Source organism: Glycine soja, chromosome 7 (assembly GCF_004193775.1).
Source record: "Glycine soja cultivar W05 chromosome 7, ASM419377v2, whole genome shotgun sequence".
NCBI lineage: Eukaryota > Viridiplantae > Streptophyta > Magnoliopsida > Fabales > Fabaceae > Glycine > Glycine soja.
Window position 1 is genome coordinate 38,112,152 of NC_041008.1, and position 18,762 is coordinate 38,130,913.

General features: G+C 32.8%; 2 protein-coding genes across 4 annotated transcripts; both read right to left on the reverse strand.

Annotated features, from left to right (window-relative positions):
* Positions 1-569: 569 nt before the first annotated feature.
* On the reverse strand, positions 570-8,850 carry LOC114419498 (secretory carrier-associated membrane protein). Of its 2 annotated transcripts, XM_028385175.1 has the most exons (13): positions 8,562-8,850; positions 6,236-6,301; positions 5,099-5,215; positions 4,924-4,986; positions 4,111-4,144; positions 3,771-3,893; positions 3,039-3,101; positions 2,838-2,931; positions 2,009-2,054; positions 1,854-1,921; positions 1,330-1,378; positions 1,047-1,112; positions 570-930 (listed from the first exon to the last, which is right to left on the reverse strand). In XM_028385175.1, exons 1-13 carry the CDS (start codon positions 8,616-8,618, stop codon positions 844-846), a joined length of 933 nt encoding a protein of 310 aa, XP_028240976.1. In that variant the 5' UTR covers positions 8,619-8,850; the 3' UTR covers positions 570-843. The 2 variants fall into 2 exon arrangements, with proteins under 2 accessions (XP_028240976.1, XP_028240977.1); XM_028385176.1 differs by lacking the exon at positions 6,236-6,301.
* A 1,794-nt stretch (positions 8,851-10,644) lies between these two features.
* Positions 10,645-18,588, reverse strand: LOC114419500. 2 transcript variants are annotated; one of them, XM_028385177.1, is made up of 16 exons: positions 18,433-18,588; positions 17,306-17,407; positions 17,073-17,180; positions 16,626-16,661; positions 16,309-16,419; positions 16,054-16,137; positions 15,863-15,981; positions 15,163-15,264; positions 13,888-14,004; positions 13,745-13,810; positions 13,422-13,488; positions 12,442-12,495; positions 12,153-12,245; positions 11,511-11,537; positions 11,379-11,414; positions 10,645-11,225 (listed from the first exon to the last, which is right to left on the reverse strand). In XM_028385177.1, exons 2-16 carry the CDS (start codon positions 17,306-17,308, stop codon positions 11,082-11,084), a joined length of 1,167 nt encoding a protein of 388 aa, XP_028240978.1. In that variant the 5' UTR covers positions 17,309-17,407; positions 18,433-18,588; the 3' UTR covers positions 10,645-11,081. The 2 variants fall into 2 exon arrangements, with proteins under 2 accessions (XP_028240978.1, XP_028240979.1); XM_028385178.1 differs by lacking the exon at positions 18,433-18,588 and adding an exon at positions 18,201-18,316.
* Between the last annotated feature and the right edge of the window lie 174 nt (positions 18,589-18,762).

Here is an 18,762-nt window from a genome sequence, read left to right on the forward strand (position 1 = left end):
CTCTTTACATCAAGATGCAGTCCTATTTTTGCAATAAGAGGATCAGCACATTTCTGGATTTATTTTTGCAATAAGAAGATCATCACATTTCTGGATTTATTTTTGCAATAGAGTCATAGTAAGACATTGATGCTTTTCAAGTTTGGCTTTTATCCACAGCTAGCTTCTAACTTTAATCAATTCCACCACCTCCGTTTGATTCACTTGATATGCATTTAAGGAAATCCAGTTCCTATGTGTCCATAGACCATAATATGCAAAGCCAGATAAGTTCAGATATTCTTGTGTTCCTTTCCTAATGTCATTCCAAGATTTGACCAATAAATGGAAGCTATAACTTATAGCTTTTGCATCATGAGTTCATTTGACGTGATTTTCTTCCCTTCACGAACACATTTCCAATGTTCGACCCAGCTGATGTTAAACAAATAATAGAAAGTGGTTGAAGTCATTTATAAGAAAAAGGTTGTTGGAATATCTTAGCCCCAAAGTAAGATGAGCATTTAAGTCTGATACTGGCCATTCAAAACAGATAGAACTAGCCATTGGAATAAGAAGACAACTGAAGCTTTAAACTATAAAGAGGATCAACTTCAATTAATTAAAGCATGTTTCTACCAGCCACTAGTATGTCCAAGCTCTCAGCTTATAATATACACTAACAAACCACATTAAGGTAGTAGCATGTTAACCAACAGAAAAATAAATAAACAAATAACAGCTGTAAACAAAAATCATGCTCACTGGAATATTTTTGTTCACAATTTCTGTGTGTGCCTTCTAATATACAACATTGATCCATACACAAGTTTATCATACTGCCTTCTTCACATGATTGATGCATCATATTGCAGCCCTCATTGCTCCCCTGGCGGCTTCCCGTTTCATCTCAGCAGCCTTACCACTGCCACGGAAGTACATGTATACTTGCTGTATAGCAAACCAAAGAAACAGTGAGTAGAGGTATGTCGTAAGGAAATCATGTCATTCAAAATGGTGGTGGATGTGCTTAAGATGATTGTAAAGTTCAAGAAGTGTAATCAAACCTGAATGACCCAAATGCTGATCAACGTTTCAATGCAGAATAATCCAAATCCAACGAAGTAGAAAATCTACAAGGCAAATGGAGAAAATCATAATAAAAGATTAATCGTTCAGAAGCAGAATATTGCTTAGGTTGCATTCTGTAGTATTTGCAAAAGGATGCACATTATGGGCATGCAAAAAATTTTAGATTAACATATGGCTTAACATCTAAAAAATTTGCTACGACTTTGACAATTTAACAGTATGTGGGAATAAGAAATAATTCATGACAGGCACTCTTACCCCGATCAAAGCATGGTCGCCCAGCACATCTATGGCAGCCAGAATGCCCCTGTATCAATGACTAGACAGTGTCAACCACAAGGTTAAAAAAATGGGAATAACTTCAGCCTCTTGAAGATATGAAACACACCCCTTAAAATCCAAATTGTACCATACTCACCAGCATGCCAACTTAGATTTTGATAGAAACCTGTTACTTGATTACAACACTACATATCTTTTGAGGGTCAACACCTCCTAATGCCCCTGATTTCCTCACAAATGACATGATCCCCTCTCTCTCAACCTCTCCTCTTATTTATAGGCAATATGCCTTAATTCCTCTCAATCTCAGCCCCAACTATCTAACTTATATCAATGACCAATAGATTTGTCATTTACTTCTATTTTTGAGAAGGGAAAGAAAAAAAAACTATCTTGTGCAAGGAAAATGAATTTGAATGCTTAGTCTTCTTGTGACAAAAATAAAGCCATATGAGCAATATTAGCATGTTAAATAGAGAACATATATGAAATAGACGTACGTCAGGGATTTGCCTTTGAAAACTATAGGAGGAGCAACTGCAGCTAAGATGCAGAATCCTATGTGAAGCTGTAAGCAGAAGAAATCAAGATGATTAGATTTCTTACAGTTTTTTGAAGCAGAGCTTATGCACATTATAAAGTACAATCTATTTACCAGATAAAACAGGAAAAACCATCCAAATTTCAAAGCACTTTCATTCCTGAAAAAAAGAGCAGCATATTCAAGATCAACAGTAAGGCAAAATAAAAAGATGAAAATATGCATGCATATTTGCCTATTGTTCTCATGAATGCTTCAATGTATAAAGCAAAATTTTCTGTAGGGACTGGATGTCTTATAAAAAATTGTCAACAACAATGTCTCACACTTGGATGAATACCCCATTATTGAATTAAAAAGAAAGAAGGGAATATAAATGGAAGAAAAAGTTTAACTGCGTTAAATTTATTGTTGGAAAGCTGCCTTAATTATGGTTACCCCTAGCCCGCCTTAATTACGACTTGGCAGAGTTGGTGAGTTGGTTCCAGTGTCTCGAAAAAGGTTACCTATGGAGGGAATGACTAGAAAGGTTGAGTGAAATGTCGTAGAGTGTAGCCGCCAGATCATTGGCTCTCAAGGGTAGAAATTCCACATCAACTAGAGATATACCCAATGTAATCCTTATAAAGCTTAGGCAGTCCTCACATTATAAGCCAGTTATGTGAAGTTAAGCCCTAAGCCCAAATTCTAATATTTATTTACTTCAAGAATTCAAAACTTCTACTGTTTACATTAATATGGACACAACCAAATGTGATAAAACATGATGACACTCATAAAGCCCTGAGGTTGAATCACTAAAACCCAAACATGCCTCTGTTCTCCAAAACAATTTCTAGTCTTACTATACAAGTTATAAAATAAATGTTCACAAATTGCAGTTGCATAATACATTAGAAAAAATAAAACCAATAAATGCGCGTAAGCATTAAATTTTTTTTACCTAAAAGCACGATATAATGGGCGATACCACAGAACATATGCTCCAGGAACCCCTGCTATGAAATAGATAATGGCAAGAAACCATATTTTTACACCTACAACAAACAAGGTCAAGTTCCAAATGCATGGAATTTGGAAATGTCAGATTTGTAATTTGAGCTGTATAATAACCTAAGAAAATACTCTATGTATCTAAACTCACCTTCACCCTTAATCCAAGCAGCAGTAACAGCTATAACATTCCAAAAAAGGCACAACACTAATCCTGCATAATAGAACTATTTATCAATGACAGTGAACCATCTCATATTTGCATTGATTTTGGGTATAAAATTACATGACTTACAGATCACTCATGAATCCTGATAGATACATTTATTGAGACCATAACTAATCAAAAATGAGATCATGCTACGAACAAATAAATAGAGAATGTACTTATCAGGCCATTATCTTACTCAACAAAACATATTAGTTCCAAGCATCCAGGTTAATGGTTTCAATCAGTCATTCAGACAAAACTAGTTATTTAGAGTATCTCACTTCTCTCTTCAAGGCTTAATTTTTTTAATGTTTTATTTTTAAAAAAAATTGGAAATAGAAAAAAGATTTCCAATTGCTACTTTCCAATATAAGGTGTAAAGTTTTTGTCATTGATTTCAATTAAAAGATAATTAAGAAACTTTTCTTTTAAATTAACTTTTACACATAAATCGAAAAACACTAAGATCATAATACCAGTCATCTGCAGAGAATGCACAAAGGATCCTTGAAATAGAATTGACTAAAGAAAAAAAAAATGAAAGAACCAATAATAAATGTGCATGAATGCTGAAACAATGCCATAATAGGAACCAAGTTCCTCCCCCAACCCCCCCCCCCCCCCCCAAAAAAAAAAAAAAAATAAATATATATATATAAGAGGATAGCATACCTAACAATGTAGTAAATGCAACATATTGCAATTTTTGAAGATGAATTGGAATTTCATTAGCAATGTCATGATGGATTATTGGGAAAAAAGGCGGCCAATTCTTCTCCTCAAGAACAATTCCAGCTGCAAAACAAAATGTAAATACCTACTAGAAGTACCAAAGCAGAACTAAAATTAGTGCATATAATTCCAAGACATCTATAGAATTCTGCAGTACTATCATTCTTCCTCTGTTCAATTGAATGCCAACACAAACAAAAATCCACCCCCCCCCCCCCCAAAAAAAAAGAACCAAAAAAAAAAAAAAACTTCAAATGCAGAATCAAGAAATGTAAATCACCTCGTGAAGCAGCTTCTTCTTTCCGTCTCACTTCCTGGATTTGATAAATAAAAAGAAACAAAAATACATGTGAATTTCCAGGCATTTGCAGTTGACAGATATTTATATCCAAACTCAGGTAATATAAATATATAATCAATCAGATTCAGTTCAAATTCTTGATGTTTGTAGACACGTATAAATATATGGGAAATGATTCACTTACTCTAGGAGTGTTAGCCACCTACTCCACTAAATATATTTTTATAAAATACAAATTCAACAAATCAAACCATTAAATCATATGATAACATATTGATAATCATGCACACCAAATTTTAGATTAATTGAACACTTATAGGTAAGTAATAATTTAGCTAATACTTATATTTTAAAAAGCACATGATACATTAAAAAAAAAGCTTTTTGATGAAGTATCAACTAGTTTTAAAATTGTATAACATTTTGTATTTTGTAAATTTGATCCAGTTAACGAAAACTTTTAATAACCACTCATCCAGTAAAATGTTCCCAAACTGGAAATGCTATCTCCAAGACTTTTCAAATTGTAACTCTACCAAACATATGTATTTTCCACTGATAATACCTTTTTCCAAAGGGAGAATGCAAGAGAACCAAGATAATATCATGGAGAACAAGAAGACATCTCAAACACAGAAGTTGGAAATTGGAGAGGATGAGAAGAAATGAGAACAGAACTCTTGAAAGAGGGGAAAGAAGACCTCTCAAAGGGGAAAATGTTCCAATCTCAATACCTATCAACTAAGGGAACTCTCAACAAACAAAGAGACAACAAGAAATGCCATCATATACCTGTTCCCTTTTTCTCAATTCAGTTTCCTTGGCTTGAAGTTCCTTCTCCTTCTTTTTCAAATCCTGATGTTGAAATAGATCAGAATTAGCAAAACCACAATCAATACTGGCAACAACACACTATAAATAGAAAAAAAGAAACTGCGGATTTTAACAACCTCAATTTTATACATACCATTGATGAATCAAGAGGTATATCAACTGTCGCACCAAAGCCATAATTATAATCAACAGGTTCTGGCTTAAGAGGTGGAAGCCTTGAATTAGTGGCAGCGGGAACACTTCCAGGATTCTAACATTTTAAGAACATTACAACACATTAAGTAAGTTGCAAAAGATTTATAGCCTTTTATCAGCATCTGATAATGTAATGTACTTCGTAAAAATAAATAAATAAATAAAGTGATAGAAAACAATTTTCTATCTACGGAAAATTAACCTAAAAGACTACTACTAGAGCTAAAGAGCCTAAGGAAAATAAGATACACTTTGATATTTCATTCATTGATTATAATAGGTAAAGGTGAATACATTTATATAGCCTAAGAAATGTCAATCAATGGATAATAACTATCCAAGCGTCAACATCCTATTATTCTAACGTAAATAAAATAAAAACAATAAATTATAAATTACATATTTAACTCCAAGCAATAAAATCTTGAAACCATTTTATTTTCTTTCTTTTGGGCCTCATTTGGCCCAACCTATCATTAAGCTAGTCATGAACATAGACCCAACAGTTCAACTAGAATAAGGATGTTGCCATGGCAAGGTAGCGAAAACTGAAAACTCAAAATTTCCCTTTTGTTAAATGGATCAGATGATTCAATGATGAATTATTGCACTTTTAGTTATTCTGTGATCTTTAGAGACCTTTGGTTATATTTTGTCGACTTATATTACTTCTTAAATCTTTGCAAACCTAATATGTAACAATTAAAAAAATTAAGATATATTTAACAATATGCAAGCACACACACGGGCACTAGTCAATGCCCTTGGTTTGGTAAAGCCCTAAAGGCAGAAGGGGAGACTTAGATCTTGTCAGTTCATAACAAAAACCGCATCCGGTGGTATCCTATCGTTGTAAGAAAATCATTCATTGCCTCAAAAATGTCCGTCATTAAAATTATATACGATTTTAAAACTCTGAATTATAAATTTAGAATATTCTAAAAAAAGTGTATATTATTCAGTGTTCACACCATTGTTCATAGCCTATGGCCCTATGTGACTTTTTAAATCATCAAAAATCAATTTGATTGACTTAAATAATTATTATTCGCTGATGCTTGACTAATAAACTCACTGTGGTGTAAAATGCACCCCCACTGAAGTTTGACTGGCTTGATGCTTTTCCCCTTACAGATGGATCCTGTTAGTTTATACCAAATTTGAGATAAACATATAATTATTCCAGCAGAGAATAATTATCCCCATTCCCAAACAACAGATTTCTAAAATCCTCAACTACAAACTCTAATTCCCTAATTGTAAATACATCATAAATTAATATAATTGTTATATAGTGCATTAGCATAATATTAATTTTAAACATAAAGCATATACAGCGGCAACGTACATCCTTATAAGGCACTCAAATATATTTTGATGGGTATGAAGTATGAACAAATCATAAGTCACTCTAATTGCTTTTTTTATTTTTTCTTATTTCTTATTTTTTTTGTTGAAAGAGTCTATCACTGATATTCTAAGAGCTCAGTTAGACAATGATGTACAATTAAGTAATCCTTTCTAAGCTCTACTTTCATAATTTTTTAGCCTTCCCTATCTCGCCCTTGGTTTAATTATAGTTTTGGTCCCGTAGACATAAGTTTCAATTTAACCCCCATAGCTTTCAAATAGATGAGATTATATCCAAATCAGATTGATATTGTCATGTCAACAAGGCATTCATATTGTTGACATGGCATTGTGCCTTGCCATTTCCATGCCAGCCAAGTAAAAAAAAGGAGCAACTCATCATCAATTTTATGCCATGAAAAAAAAAGGGACTTGCCACATCACCATTAAACCAACAAGGGGACTTAATCTCACCAATTTAAAATTGAGCGGTGAACATTGTTAAAATTGAAACAAGGGACCAAAATATAAATTTAGTACGACAATAAAACCAATAATTGTAATTTAGCCTCCCCATTCTTCAACGACTAAACAGCAAAATGTGCACTTAAAAGAGAAAAATGTGGGGTGGCTGTTGATGAAAAGATCAATGATCTTAAATATTTTCATTCAAAAACAGCAACCACCTGGATTTAAAATTATGGGAATTCAATCCCTTAATTTACACTAGCAGTTACCCTATTGCATTTTTCTCGAATTTTAAAGAAGATGAATCCAATCTTTTCATTACCCAATTCAGATCCTCTAGTTTTATTTTGTTAAATTCCAATATTTCATTTGATAATTGAAAAATGCTACACATCCATTTAAGTTACACATAATTGTCTGGGGCCATCTTAGATTCTTAGTTAAATTTAAATGCAAAAAATTAGTTAACAGAGGTTCTTCACTAGTCACTACTCAGATTTTAAAGGATCAAATGGCATTTATGGATTCTTTGGGGTGTTCAGCCAATGGTTGCTTTAAGGAAATACATTGTCTGGTATCTAACAGGATTGGAGGTATATGGTCAAGCATTTTAGTTTCTGTATTTTGTAATTATATCATGTTCCATCCATTGAGGATATTTTATACTGCTCCTAATTTGTTATTCCTTTGTTTCTAATCAAACTCTTCTTTTCAGTATTGATTTGCTTAACAAACCAAAGTCCAATTAATACAATGTGTGTGTTTGTACTTTGTACTCACACTCACACGATAACATTTGGAACTACTTAGTATATTTTCCAATTATAGTTACACACACCTCAGTACTTATCCTCCATCAAACGGTAGTTGTCTCTCAGTATCTCTTTCAAATAAACCATTACCAGGAATTTCAGTCTCTAGTTAATATTTAATCCTATGTGGTCAGGAGTTTCACATTTCTTTTCTTTAAACGAAGAATGGATTTGAAAAACTTATAGAATCCCATCACCCCTGAAGGGACAATTACTTCATGTTAATTCACTAAAAGTTATCAGATACTTTAAAGTTAGGAAACACAATACTAATATCTGCATCTGCAAGCAAATCTCAAGGACATGCAAGAGATTCGTCCAGAAATATTGAGCTTAATTCTAAAGGCAACTTCTTAAGGCCAAAACATCATAAAACAAATTAAAAAAAAAAAAAAACACCAAATGCTACATGAAGAAGCAGAGAGAACAAAATCTATAACTAAATTAAAACAGATAGACACAAACAATCCCCAAAACCGGTTTCCTCAGCCACATCCAATTACAGTATCAAACAAGTCAACCAAAAATCAACAACAACACAATTTCAAAAACAATAATTTGATCAAAATAACACGGTGAAACACCCTAAAACAGGATCAAGTCAAGTTCAACACAGCCGCATACCCAGTTCACAAAATCACAACTTTGAGCATCCGCAGTTCACAAAATCTCAACTTTGAGCATACCCAGTTCACAAAATCACAACTTTGAGCATACCCAGTTCACAAAATCACAACTTTGGCAAAAAGCAGCAACAAAATAAGGACTTACAGAGAAAGGGTTAACTTCTTCCTCATCGAAGGGGTTACTGTCATAGCGACCAGCCATGGGAATTGGAATGCAGAGATCTGAGACTCTGTTGCAGAGGCTAAAGTCAAATGGGTAACCAAAAAAGAATTTTTGGGGCGGTGAGATTTGAAAGTTTGGAACTTGTTGCAGAATTAGAAGGTGAGGAAGGAAGGTAAAGTAAGAATGACGAAAATTCCAGCTACAGATACAAATGGATTTGCCTTTGGTCAGCTTAATACAGAAGAAAATATAAAGGCAGAGTCAGCTTTCAACTTTGCTTTCCCACACATTAAACTATATAATTAAAGGATCTGGTGTGTGTTTCGTTTTCGGTTTTTATTTTTAGAAAATTATTTTTATTTTTAAAAGATTAAAATTTTGAAAATATATTTGGTTTGATTTATTATTTTTTGTTTTTAAGAAATAAAAACATTAAAAAATATGTTTTCAAAAGGAAATATATTTTTAGATTTGCTAAGTAAGTATCATCCTAAAGTAAAAAAATAGAGAAATTTTTTTTGCATCTAGCATTTTTCTTGTATATCCAATATTTTTTCGTTTTTTTCCAGAATTATTCCTGATAAACTTACACATGACTTTGAAGTTATTAACACAACGCTCTAACCAAATCGTACTAATAATTATGTTATAAAATAATTAGTTATTATATATAACACTAAAATTTCTAATATATATTTAATGCACATGTAAATTTAGATAATAAATTGTGACAATTAATTTATTACATGTGTATTAAATATACATTAGAAATTAATGCACCAAAATTAATTGTTACAAAATTTATTTTATAAATTTACATGTGCATTAAATATATATTAGAAATTAATGCGTTAAATTAATTGTTACAAAATTTATTATATAAATTTGTATGCACATTAAATATACATTAAAAAATTTAGTATTATATATAACGACATTAATTCTTTTATAATATAACTTACCTATTAATTTAATTAGTTAGAATATTGTGTTAATAATATCACACAAAGTATTGGATTTACAAGAAAAAAAAATGATGGTTAAAGAGAAAAAGGTAATCAATAGAAATTCCCAAAAAATAGAACCGCATTTCACGACAAAGGCGTAATCAAATGTTTTTTTGAAACAATTGTATCTTACCCGTGGTTAAAGAGAAAAAGGTAATCAATCTTTTTTGTCCAAATAGAATTTGTGCATTTGCTGTTTGAAACAAGCCAAAATTTTCAAATTGTGTATTTGGCATTTGCTGTTAGAGTAGAGACAAGCCAAAATTTCAAATTTGGGTTCGCTCAGATCCTCCAGAACTTTAATTCAAAATCATGTCATTTTCTAAGTGGGATGGTAATATTGCTAGTTGCAACTTGCAAGCTGAAAATATAAGTTCTTATTAGGGGGGAAAAATGTTGCAAAGTCTACTTTTTGAGAGATTAGAAGAGACATTTGCACGTTGTTTATTGAATAGATCACTAAACTTGACTGACGGGCCCACAAACGTATTGTTTTCTTCTGCCTTTTGTATCATGTTATCACAACGATATTTTTAATTTAAATTGCGGGGAAAACACATTTAAAAAATTTAAAATTGAAAGAAAAATAATTAAGTTTATAACAAAAAAATATTAATATTAATATAAAACAATTTAAAAAATAATTAAAATAAAATGTTGAAATTTTAAAGCATGTAAAAAATAATTAATGAAAAAAATCTTTACATGCAGAGAAAATTTAGAAGCAATTAATGATTAAAAATAGAAATAAATGTTGAAAATAATGAAATCATGTGCCACAAGAAAAAATATATACTAAATTATTTTCCCATTCAAGAATGAATTTAAAATTTATAACCTGAATTTTTGTAAACTTAAAATATAGCATTTACTATCGAAAAATTCAAATTACTACATATTATGATATAGCTCCAATTTTATTGTTTAAGAAATGTCAATTGGCTGCTACACTGGCAATAACATCGAACTCGTCCTCTGTTGAAAATAAGAAGCAATTTACATTGTTGAGGCAAACATCATCAACCAAAAGAATAAATAAATACTTTCTAGGAGGAAGATTGAGAGAGCCAACAACCCAATTTGATTAATCTCAGCAAAATACACTTGTTCACATTTCCAGCATACCAAAAATGAATGTTGAGCATGGTTTAGTTAATGAACTTAAACCACCAAAACCATAAGCACTACAAGAATGGAAGCTTCTTCATTATATCTTTTATGATAAAGCTAAGGATGCATGTATGATAACTTACATCCAAATAAAAAATATCAAAGAAAGACTCGTATGGCAAATAGAAAAAAAAGAAAAAAAGAGACAGGGAAGCATTTGTGACATGAATGAAAAGAACAAAAGAATATAAATGTTGAGGTTCCAAAATTGAATGAATAGAGAATTCATTCAGCTACAAAAGCTAAATTATGCCTATATATATTATTAATGCCCTATGAATGAAGAAGCCCTAACATATGAAACCAGGTTAGACAAAAAAAATTGCTAAGAGAACTGGTTGGTTTTCCGCCTTTGTCTCGTGCGTTTTTTATCACTCTTGAATGGATTAACCCAGTTCTTGTCCTCAGCAATAGCTCTATTCCACCGCTCTTTGAAGACTTCAAGTTCCCATGTTGACTGTCTTCGTATCTGATCATGTTACAATGTAAACAATGTGATTTGCAATCTACCTTGTAATCAAAACAAATACAATAAAAGCAGTTAAAAATGTAACAAGGTCACTTGCATGCTACTTTGTGATCAATACAAGACTTGGTTTCAAAGGCGGTTAAAAAGTCTCACCTCAACTCGTTGATCGAAGGCCGCCACACCGTGTTTCTGATTGGTAAACAAAACACAAGAAAATGAAGTTAGGATTGAGTGAGTTAGTAAATGAAACAGAATTATAACTCTGAATGCCATTAAAAACTGTACCGGAGTTGTCCTTTGCCGATTTGAAACCTACAAAAAGAAAGATAACAAAAGAAAAGTTATTGCTGCAGATTCGTCGTCCAGTTGCTATTCAACTTACCCTATATAAAGTCTCGTGTTTCCTAGTTGTTTGTTGATAATGATATATTTTTGTTTTGGTGGAATTGATAAGGATATATTACCACTTATCAATGTGGAATATTAGAGGTAAAGATTCTTAAAAATCAAAGTTAATGATAGAAAGAAGAGGGGGAGGGTGTTATTATGGGAGTATTTGCAGCCATTGAATATATTCTAATGATCAACTCAATGTGCCCATGCTATTTACATAAGTTTTAGTGGAGCCTGAGATCAGACCAATACATTTCACCAGACAAAATGAATATAGGGCAACAGAAACATCTTTTGAAAAACAACTGGAAGTTAAAAAATGTTTGTCCCTAACAATGCTCATTCCTAAGGGCTGTCCCTATGCATAATCACACGGATTTGGCTAACAACCATAAAGGGGGTGTATGTGGGAGTGTTTGTAACCATTGAATATATATAAATTTTAATGATAAAGTTTGCATACTACAGTTTGTATGCAAGGAAGCAAATGGATACAAAATTAATTCAAACATTGGAGAGAAAGGAGCAAAATACTTTAGTCGGATCATCACTACCACCCAGAGTTTGTATTGCCTTGTGAACAACATATTCACTATCAACAACTCCCACATTTTGAGTGCGATCTCCCTGAAAAATGACATTCATTTCACGATTAATGATACTTATCACGAAGTAAATGAATTTAAAAAGAGAGGGAGAAAGAAGTGGAAATCATTTAAGCATAATGACAACCAATTATTGATATACAAGTTGAATTGAAAACATAATGTATTCAGGACTATGAATAATTACAAATCTTGTCAAAAAAATGAGTAATTCTCACCTGTGCACAATATCCTATTTTGATATCCACTCCCCATCCATGGACAAGGTCATTCTGAGAAAATGAAAATGATAATGGTTTTACCAAAATTTTGGACTATTTTGAACTATAGCCAATCCAATCAAAAAAATTGAATACAGAAATTACAAAAGAGACAAAGTTAAACTCCATAAGGACATCAACCAAAATAAAATGTTAAGAGTCCAAGTTAATTGAAATAGTTTTAATTTTTAATTACTAGAAAAGGGCAGAAAGTTAATCCATGACCTCATCTCCGAAAACCTATTTGCAAGCATTCTGTAACATTGACAAAATTAATGGCTGAATATATTAAATAATGAATTTCATTAAAACAAAAAAGAAAGTATATTTTAGGTCCATGACCAAAGTTAATTCTAGAATGCTTAAGCAATACATTATATGTTATTAAGGGAAATAGGGAGCAAGGCAGAGTAGTAGTTTTCATCATATATAAAGGGTCAAAACAAGAGCTGATCAAGGGGCATCAGGGAAGTAATGAGTGGGAAAAAAGAAGTAATGAATCTAATGATGAAAATGAAAGGCTGGAAGGAAGAGAGAGGGAGGAGCCTAACAGAATTGTAGTGAAAGATTAAAAGATTAACACAACATTAGAGAAAAGACAAAATTGTAAAGAGTGGTTCTGAGTGAGGAGAAGCCTCTATTAAGGCTGGGAGCTCAATTCTGTAATTTAGTTATTTCTTCTTATGTAACTCTCCTCAGTTCTTGAATTCCAAGAATTTTCCAGATCAGGTGATAGTTATACAGAATATACTTTCATCTTTTTATCTAGTCTCCTACCTTACTATTAATCAATCTCTCAGTTCATAACATTACAGTATTACACCATATAGATAACACAATTGTTTTTAAAGGAGACAAAACTTCGAATAATTTTGAAAGAATTACAGGCAAAGTCTGTAGTTAGAAATTTTACAATTCGTATGGACCATGGAAATTACCTGTATAAGATGCCAAGTACAATACCAGGCAGATCGAGAGAAAACAGGAGCCATACCTTCCACAAACCTGCCAAGTTGTATCAAAATTTCAGTGTCATTCATAAGATGAATAATATAGATACAACCAAAAAATATCATAAAACTCTGAAACAGCAAATGCTGATTGATTTTGTCAAGTTCCCTTTTCAATACATTGACTGGTTAAACTTAAACATCTGCCATCTTGATGGAAGAAAGAAGGATGATAACACCATGTGAACAAGATCCAGAATGAACAGCTTTAAAAAATCAGCACAACTAGGTCCAAGGAAAGTAACAGTTACCCAGTGCATGGGGGCCCTTTACTTGCCTCTGAACACCTAGTACTGCCTCTGAGTTCATAGACTCTTCTGCATGTATGAAAACTCAAGCTTTAGTATGAAATTGATTAGCAAGTACATATCAGTATCCTCCAATGATAAGTCACCTATGAACTTTTTTAGTCCTAGCTCTAACTGTAATTCTATGATGTATCTCTGTTGAATTTGGGTCAAGGGCTGGCTGTGATATTTCCAATCCTTCTTCCTTCACAATTTCAATGTATCTGAAAAAAAAAAAAAAAGATGTCCATGTTAACTCTTTCTCTTTGATGAGAGCATAAGTCTGTCATAAGGTGATTGACTAGTCTTTAAGAGAAAAACAAGATAATGAATATAAATCAAATCAATTACCTCTTTTTCTACCTTTCCAGACAAACAAAGATTACTTAGTAACCTAATGTGACCTTATTAATCTAATAAGGATGATATAGAGCTTATTGTGCATGAGAGCTGTCAAATGGGTTGGATTGGCCTGGCAGGCCAAAAGGATGGAAAGTGGGCTTTGCCCTGCCCAGTCCAAATCTCCTATGGGTATGTATTTCTTGGCCCAGCCTGGCCCGTCAGACCTGGCCAAAATTGGTCTGTTTATTTTTTTTTAATTTATATTTTTATGAATTTAATAAAAAAAAAAAGAGAGTAAAAAATAAACAATAATATCAGGCCAAATAGGCCAGGTGCTTTTCGGGTCAACATTTTTCAGGCCCGGACAGGCTAAATTGACCTGGTGCATTTTAGGCCACTATTTTACAAGCCTGGCGTGGCCTGTTAGGCTGGGCCAATTTTTTACAGCTCTTTCAATTAAACAACAAAGAGGCAGAGAAATCATTATAGAGCTTCAAAAAACTATCTAGAACAAAAAATAATATCAATGTAGCAATAATGTATAGTTATTTAAATTGAAAACACAAGGCATTCAACAATATATGCAATCACTGATATACACAGGCATGTATAAATGAACATGCACTGCATTGCAGGCAAGGGGAGGTATAAATTATCAAGTGAACCAGATGAAGCAGGTTGTGTGCTGACTTGGTAAAGTACAAGTGGACATAAAATCAAATTGATTTATTTCAAACATCTATACTCCCTGTTTGGATAAACTTCTCAATAATTACTTTTAAGAGAGAAAAAATTAAGTAAACTTAAGGAAGTTGTTTTTGAAAATTATTTTCTACTTGTTACAGATTTCAAGTGAATTTTCATTAAAAGAAAAAACCATCAAATCATATAATTGAAAAATTGGATCCTTTTTTGTTATGATAGTATCTTGGGTACCTCAGCTGGTATATAAAATGAAAAGTTTCATATTAGAAGCCAAAAGCAGACAAATGTCAAAATATACCACCAGCAGAGAAGTGCAACAAAACCATCAGTCATACCTTGATGGAGAAAAATGTTCCACCCCTAAATCCTCATCCCAGAGAAAGATATAATCATAAATAGAAACTATATCTGGATGTAGAAATCTTTTTGCAAACCACCTGAGAAAGAACCCAGGAATTAATATATAAATTGGGAAAAATAAACCATTGAAATATATACATTCATAGTATATTTAAATCAAAAAGCATATATGTTAGAAACAAAAAGTAAGAAAACCAGCAGTCTGGTATGCACAGAAACACTACAGACAAAAAAGGGATACATAACCAAGCAATAATAACAGAGTCATGGTCATGCAGTGGCACATTACCCAACTCATCTACAACTAGAAGATTCACATGGTTTTAATGAGGTGTTATGTTTTTCTGTAATGTTTTCTTTTTTTCAATTTGAGTGGCTGTTCCCAAAAAGTAAAAGGAAACTAAATAAAAACCTTGATTTCAATACATTGACAGTGAGAAACCCAAATTTTCTCCCAACTTTTAATGATGTTTACATATAGCCTAATTGAAAATAGAGTCCGTAAGACATTTTGATTTTCAATAAATCCTTTCAGTGATAAAGACATGACATGCTCCATATATTCCTAGTTTTCAGAGAAGATTTAAACCAAACTCCCTTCATTTAACATACAATAAACAATATAGGCTCTTCACACAGAAAAAAAGAACCTATATGGTTAGTCTAGATGTGTACCACTTTGTTTGGTTTTGAGCAGTTATGTGTATGGCCTTGCTAGTCCAATTAAGATCCCACCATCCATCCATATTGGCATCATAATGGAATAAAATAATTGTGAAATTGTCTGGAAGAAACTGAAATCAATGAAATTAGATTAGTAGTGCTGATTCAAACAATTTTGATAACCTGATGAATCATCAAAGTACCTTCTGCACCATGGCATCTACATTATGCTTTTGTTTAATACCAACTGGAACTGCCAGCAAGTTGCGATTGGAGTAAACACTAACCTGCAATCAAATAATCACCACCAAGCAATCAACAAATTAGCTAGCTCAGGTGAAACAGCTTTGATAACTGACGGCATGCCGATTACAGTTTACCAATCTGGCCAACATCTATCTGTTTAAACTTTAAATAGAACGATAATGTAAAATAAATAAAATTGCAAAGATGCTGACCTTTGACCTCAAACTACTTGGCGACCATAAAGGCCTTAACTCAAAATCTGAAGTAGCTTGTATTATACCCCGTGGTAAGCCCTTCAGATTTCCAGAAGTTTCAGAAGATGCCTGCACAGTGGCATCAAAAGCACCCACATGAAAAAGAATAGGCATCCAAGATACATTATCAAATTAATGCAAATTGTAAAGTAGGCAGGTGCATCAAAGTTTTGCAGCCATAGCCATCATTCATGATTACCCGCAAAGCTTTTGTTCTAAATGCACCAAAGCTTAAATTTAGAAAGAGTAAGAAACTGATTAGCATCAGAGTATACCTTTTCATCTTCCCTGAAATTCCACTGTTTGTCTATCTGATAATAACAAATGAAAACAAAGAAGTAAATTTCAAATTAGAACAGGAAGTACAATACAATGTCATGAATTGGTGCATTATAAGAAAGGTAAAACTCGAGCCATGTAGCTGCCACCTGCCACAAAAAGTGGCTTTTGAATGTACACCATACTAGGAGCTGCAAAAAAATTTCAAACAAGGCTATAGGGTTTTATGCTGATATACTTTTTCAATATCACTTAATGACAACAAAGAGTTTGATCGTTTGTTGCTTTTGAAAACCACTTCACAAATTTCCTAACCAGAATAGTGACATTGTTATACTACTCTGGATTAAGCAGCACTGCAGCGGTAAATGATCCCTAACCAAATGCAGAACAGAAATTTAATCAACATTTGTGGCCCAAAGTTATGACAAGCAATCTCTTACCTCTTCTTGGTAACTTTGATACTTTAGAGTCCTATACACAACAAACAACATTACTATACAAACAACCGCCATAAAAGGCAGTTGTTTCATCTTCAAACTTGATTTTCCCTGTTCCAAGAAAATCCACATTGAAAGAGTGAAGTTACAAACAGAACTGTTTAACAAAAATCTATTTACAAGATATTCTCATTAGAAACATCAAAAGTAACGACTTCAAAGAAAACAAGACAAACCATTAGGCAAGAAACTCCTTTTTCTCGTGGACCACCTCCATGATTTGATTGACCTCATAGAAAAAATAAATCTCTTACTCAATCTTCATCACAAACTGCTTGCTGTAACAGAAAGTATCAGAAATCATTTCATCTTACAAAACACACAGGAGTAAAGGGAAAAGGATTGCTTTTGACTTTTGAGCTTAATCACTGGCCAACTCAACCCCCAAGGTCGAAAACAGAGAAAAAAATGCACAGAACTAACTGCCACATAAACAATTACATTCACTTTTGTGTAGGAAATTGAGGACTAACAAAGGGAGTAGTGAGATGTTCATGCACATGCAGCAGTGTGACAAGAAAGAGCTAATACATGTGAATTTGAGAAACATGCTTAGAGTATTGGCAATGATCTCAAGTTGCTTAATCCACACACACTTTTCAAAACCACTCAAACGTCCACATAAAACAGCAACGAAAGGCACATATCAAAGCAATTCCAAAACTGGCATCACATGATACAACACATAAGCACCCCAAGGAACACGAAAACAGAGCTGCATGCATTGGATATAACCGACACACGGATCGCATGAAAAACGGAAAGAATAAAGGGGGGGAAATCCACAGCTGGCCAAAACATTAGCCTACACCTGAAAACCAAAACTCCTTTCTTCTCAGCAAAGTCCAATTACTATAATAAAATAAGATAAATACTATTTTTGCTGAAAAGAAAAAATTGACTCATTCTTTAACATCTTCAAGCAAAATAACAGAGAAAACAACCCCTTAAGCGTTTCAATTAGATCTAACTCTTCCAGACTTTGATTCATCATCGCCACATAAAGAACTAAAAGAAAAGTAAAGCTTTACTTCCACCCCGAAATAAAAAATAAAAAAAAACTGCAAAAACCTTCATTTCATTGCCATCACAAATCGAAACATCATTTTCACGAGACAGTACAAAGTCAAAAATTCGTTTAACATTTCACGATCTTCCCCTGGATCAATCACTGGGACCCAGTAGAGAAAAGGAACAAAACAGAGGCAGGAAAGGCAATGGGGGTGAAGAAGAACCTGGGAAAAAAAAAGAGTATGCATGAAAAAGTGGAAAAGGAAGAAACTTTGAAGATCACGGGACATACCCAGATGCAGAAGAATCGAAATGAAGAGGGAAACAGAGAGGTGTAAGGTGAGAGCGAGAAAGAGGGAAGAGTGAAGAAAGGGCACGTTGGAACAGAGTAAGAAAAGTAATATTATATGCATGCGTGGGGTTAGGGGCTTTCGCATTTGGGGTATTATTAGAAGCTAGCTAGCAAGTAGCAACCTTGGTTTTGAGGAAATTAAGTATGTGAAACTGAAACCTTAAAAATTAGCAAATTACATAATCATAGGTCACAGGGACATTAGTATACTACTATATCATTAAATCATAAATAAGTATCAAATAAAATAAGACATGTTTTTATGTCATG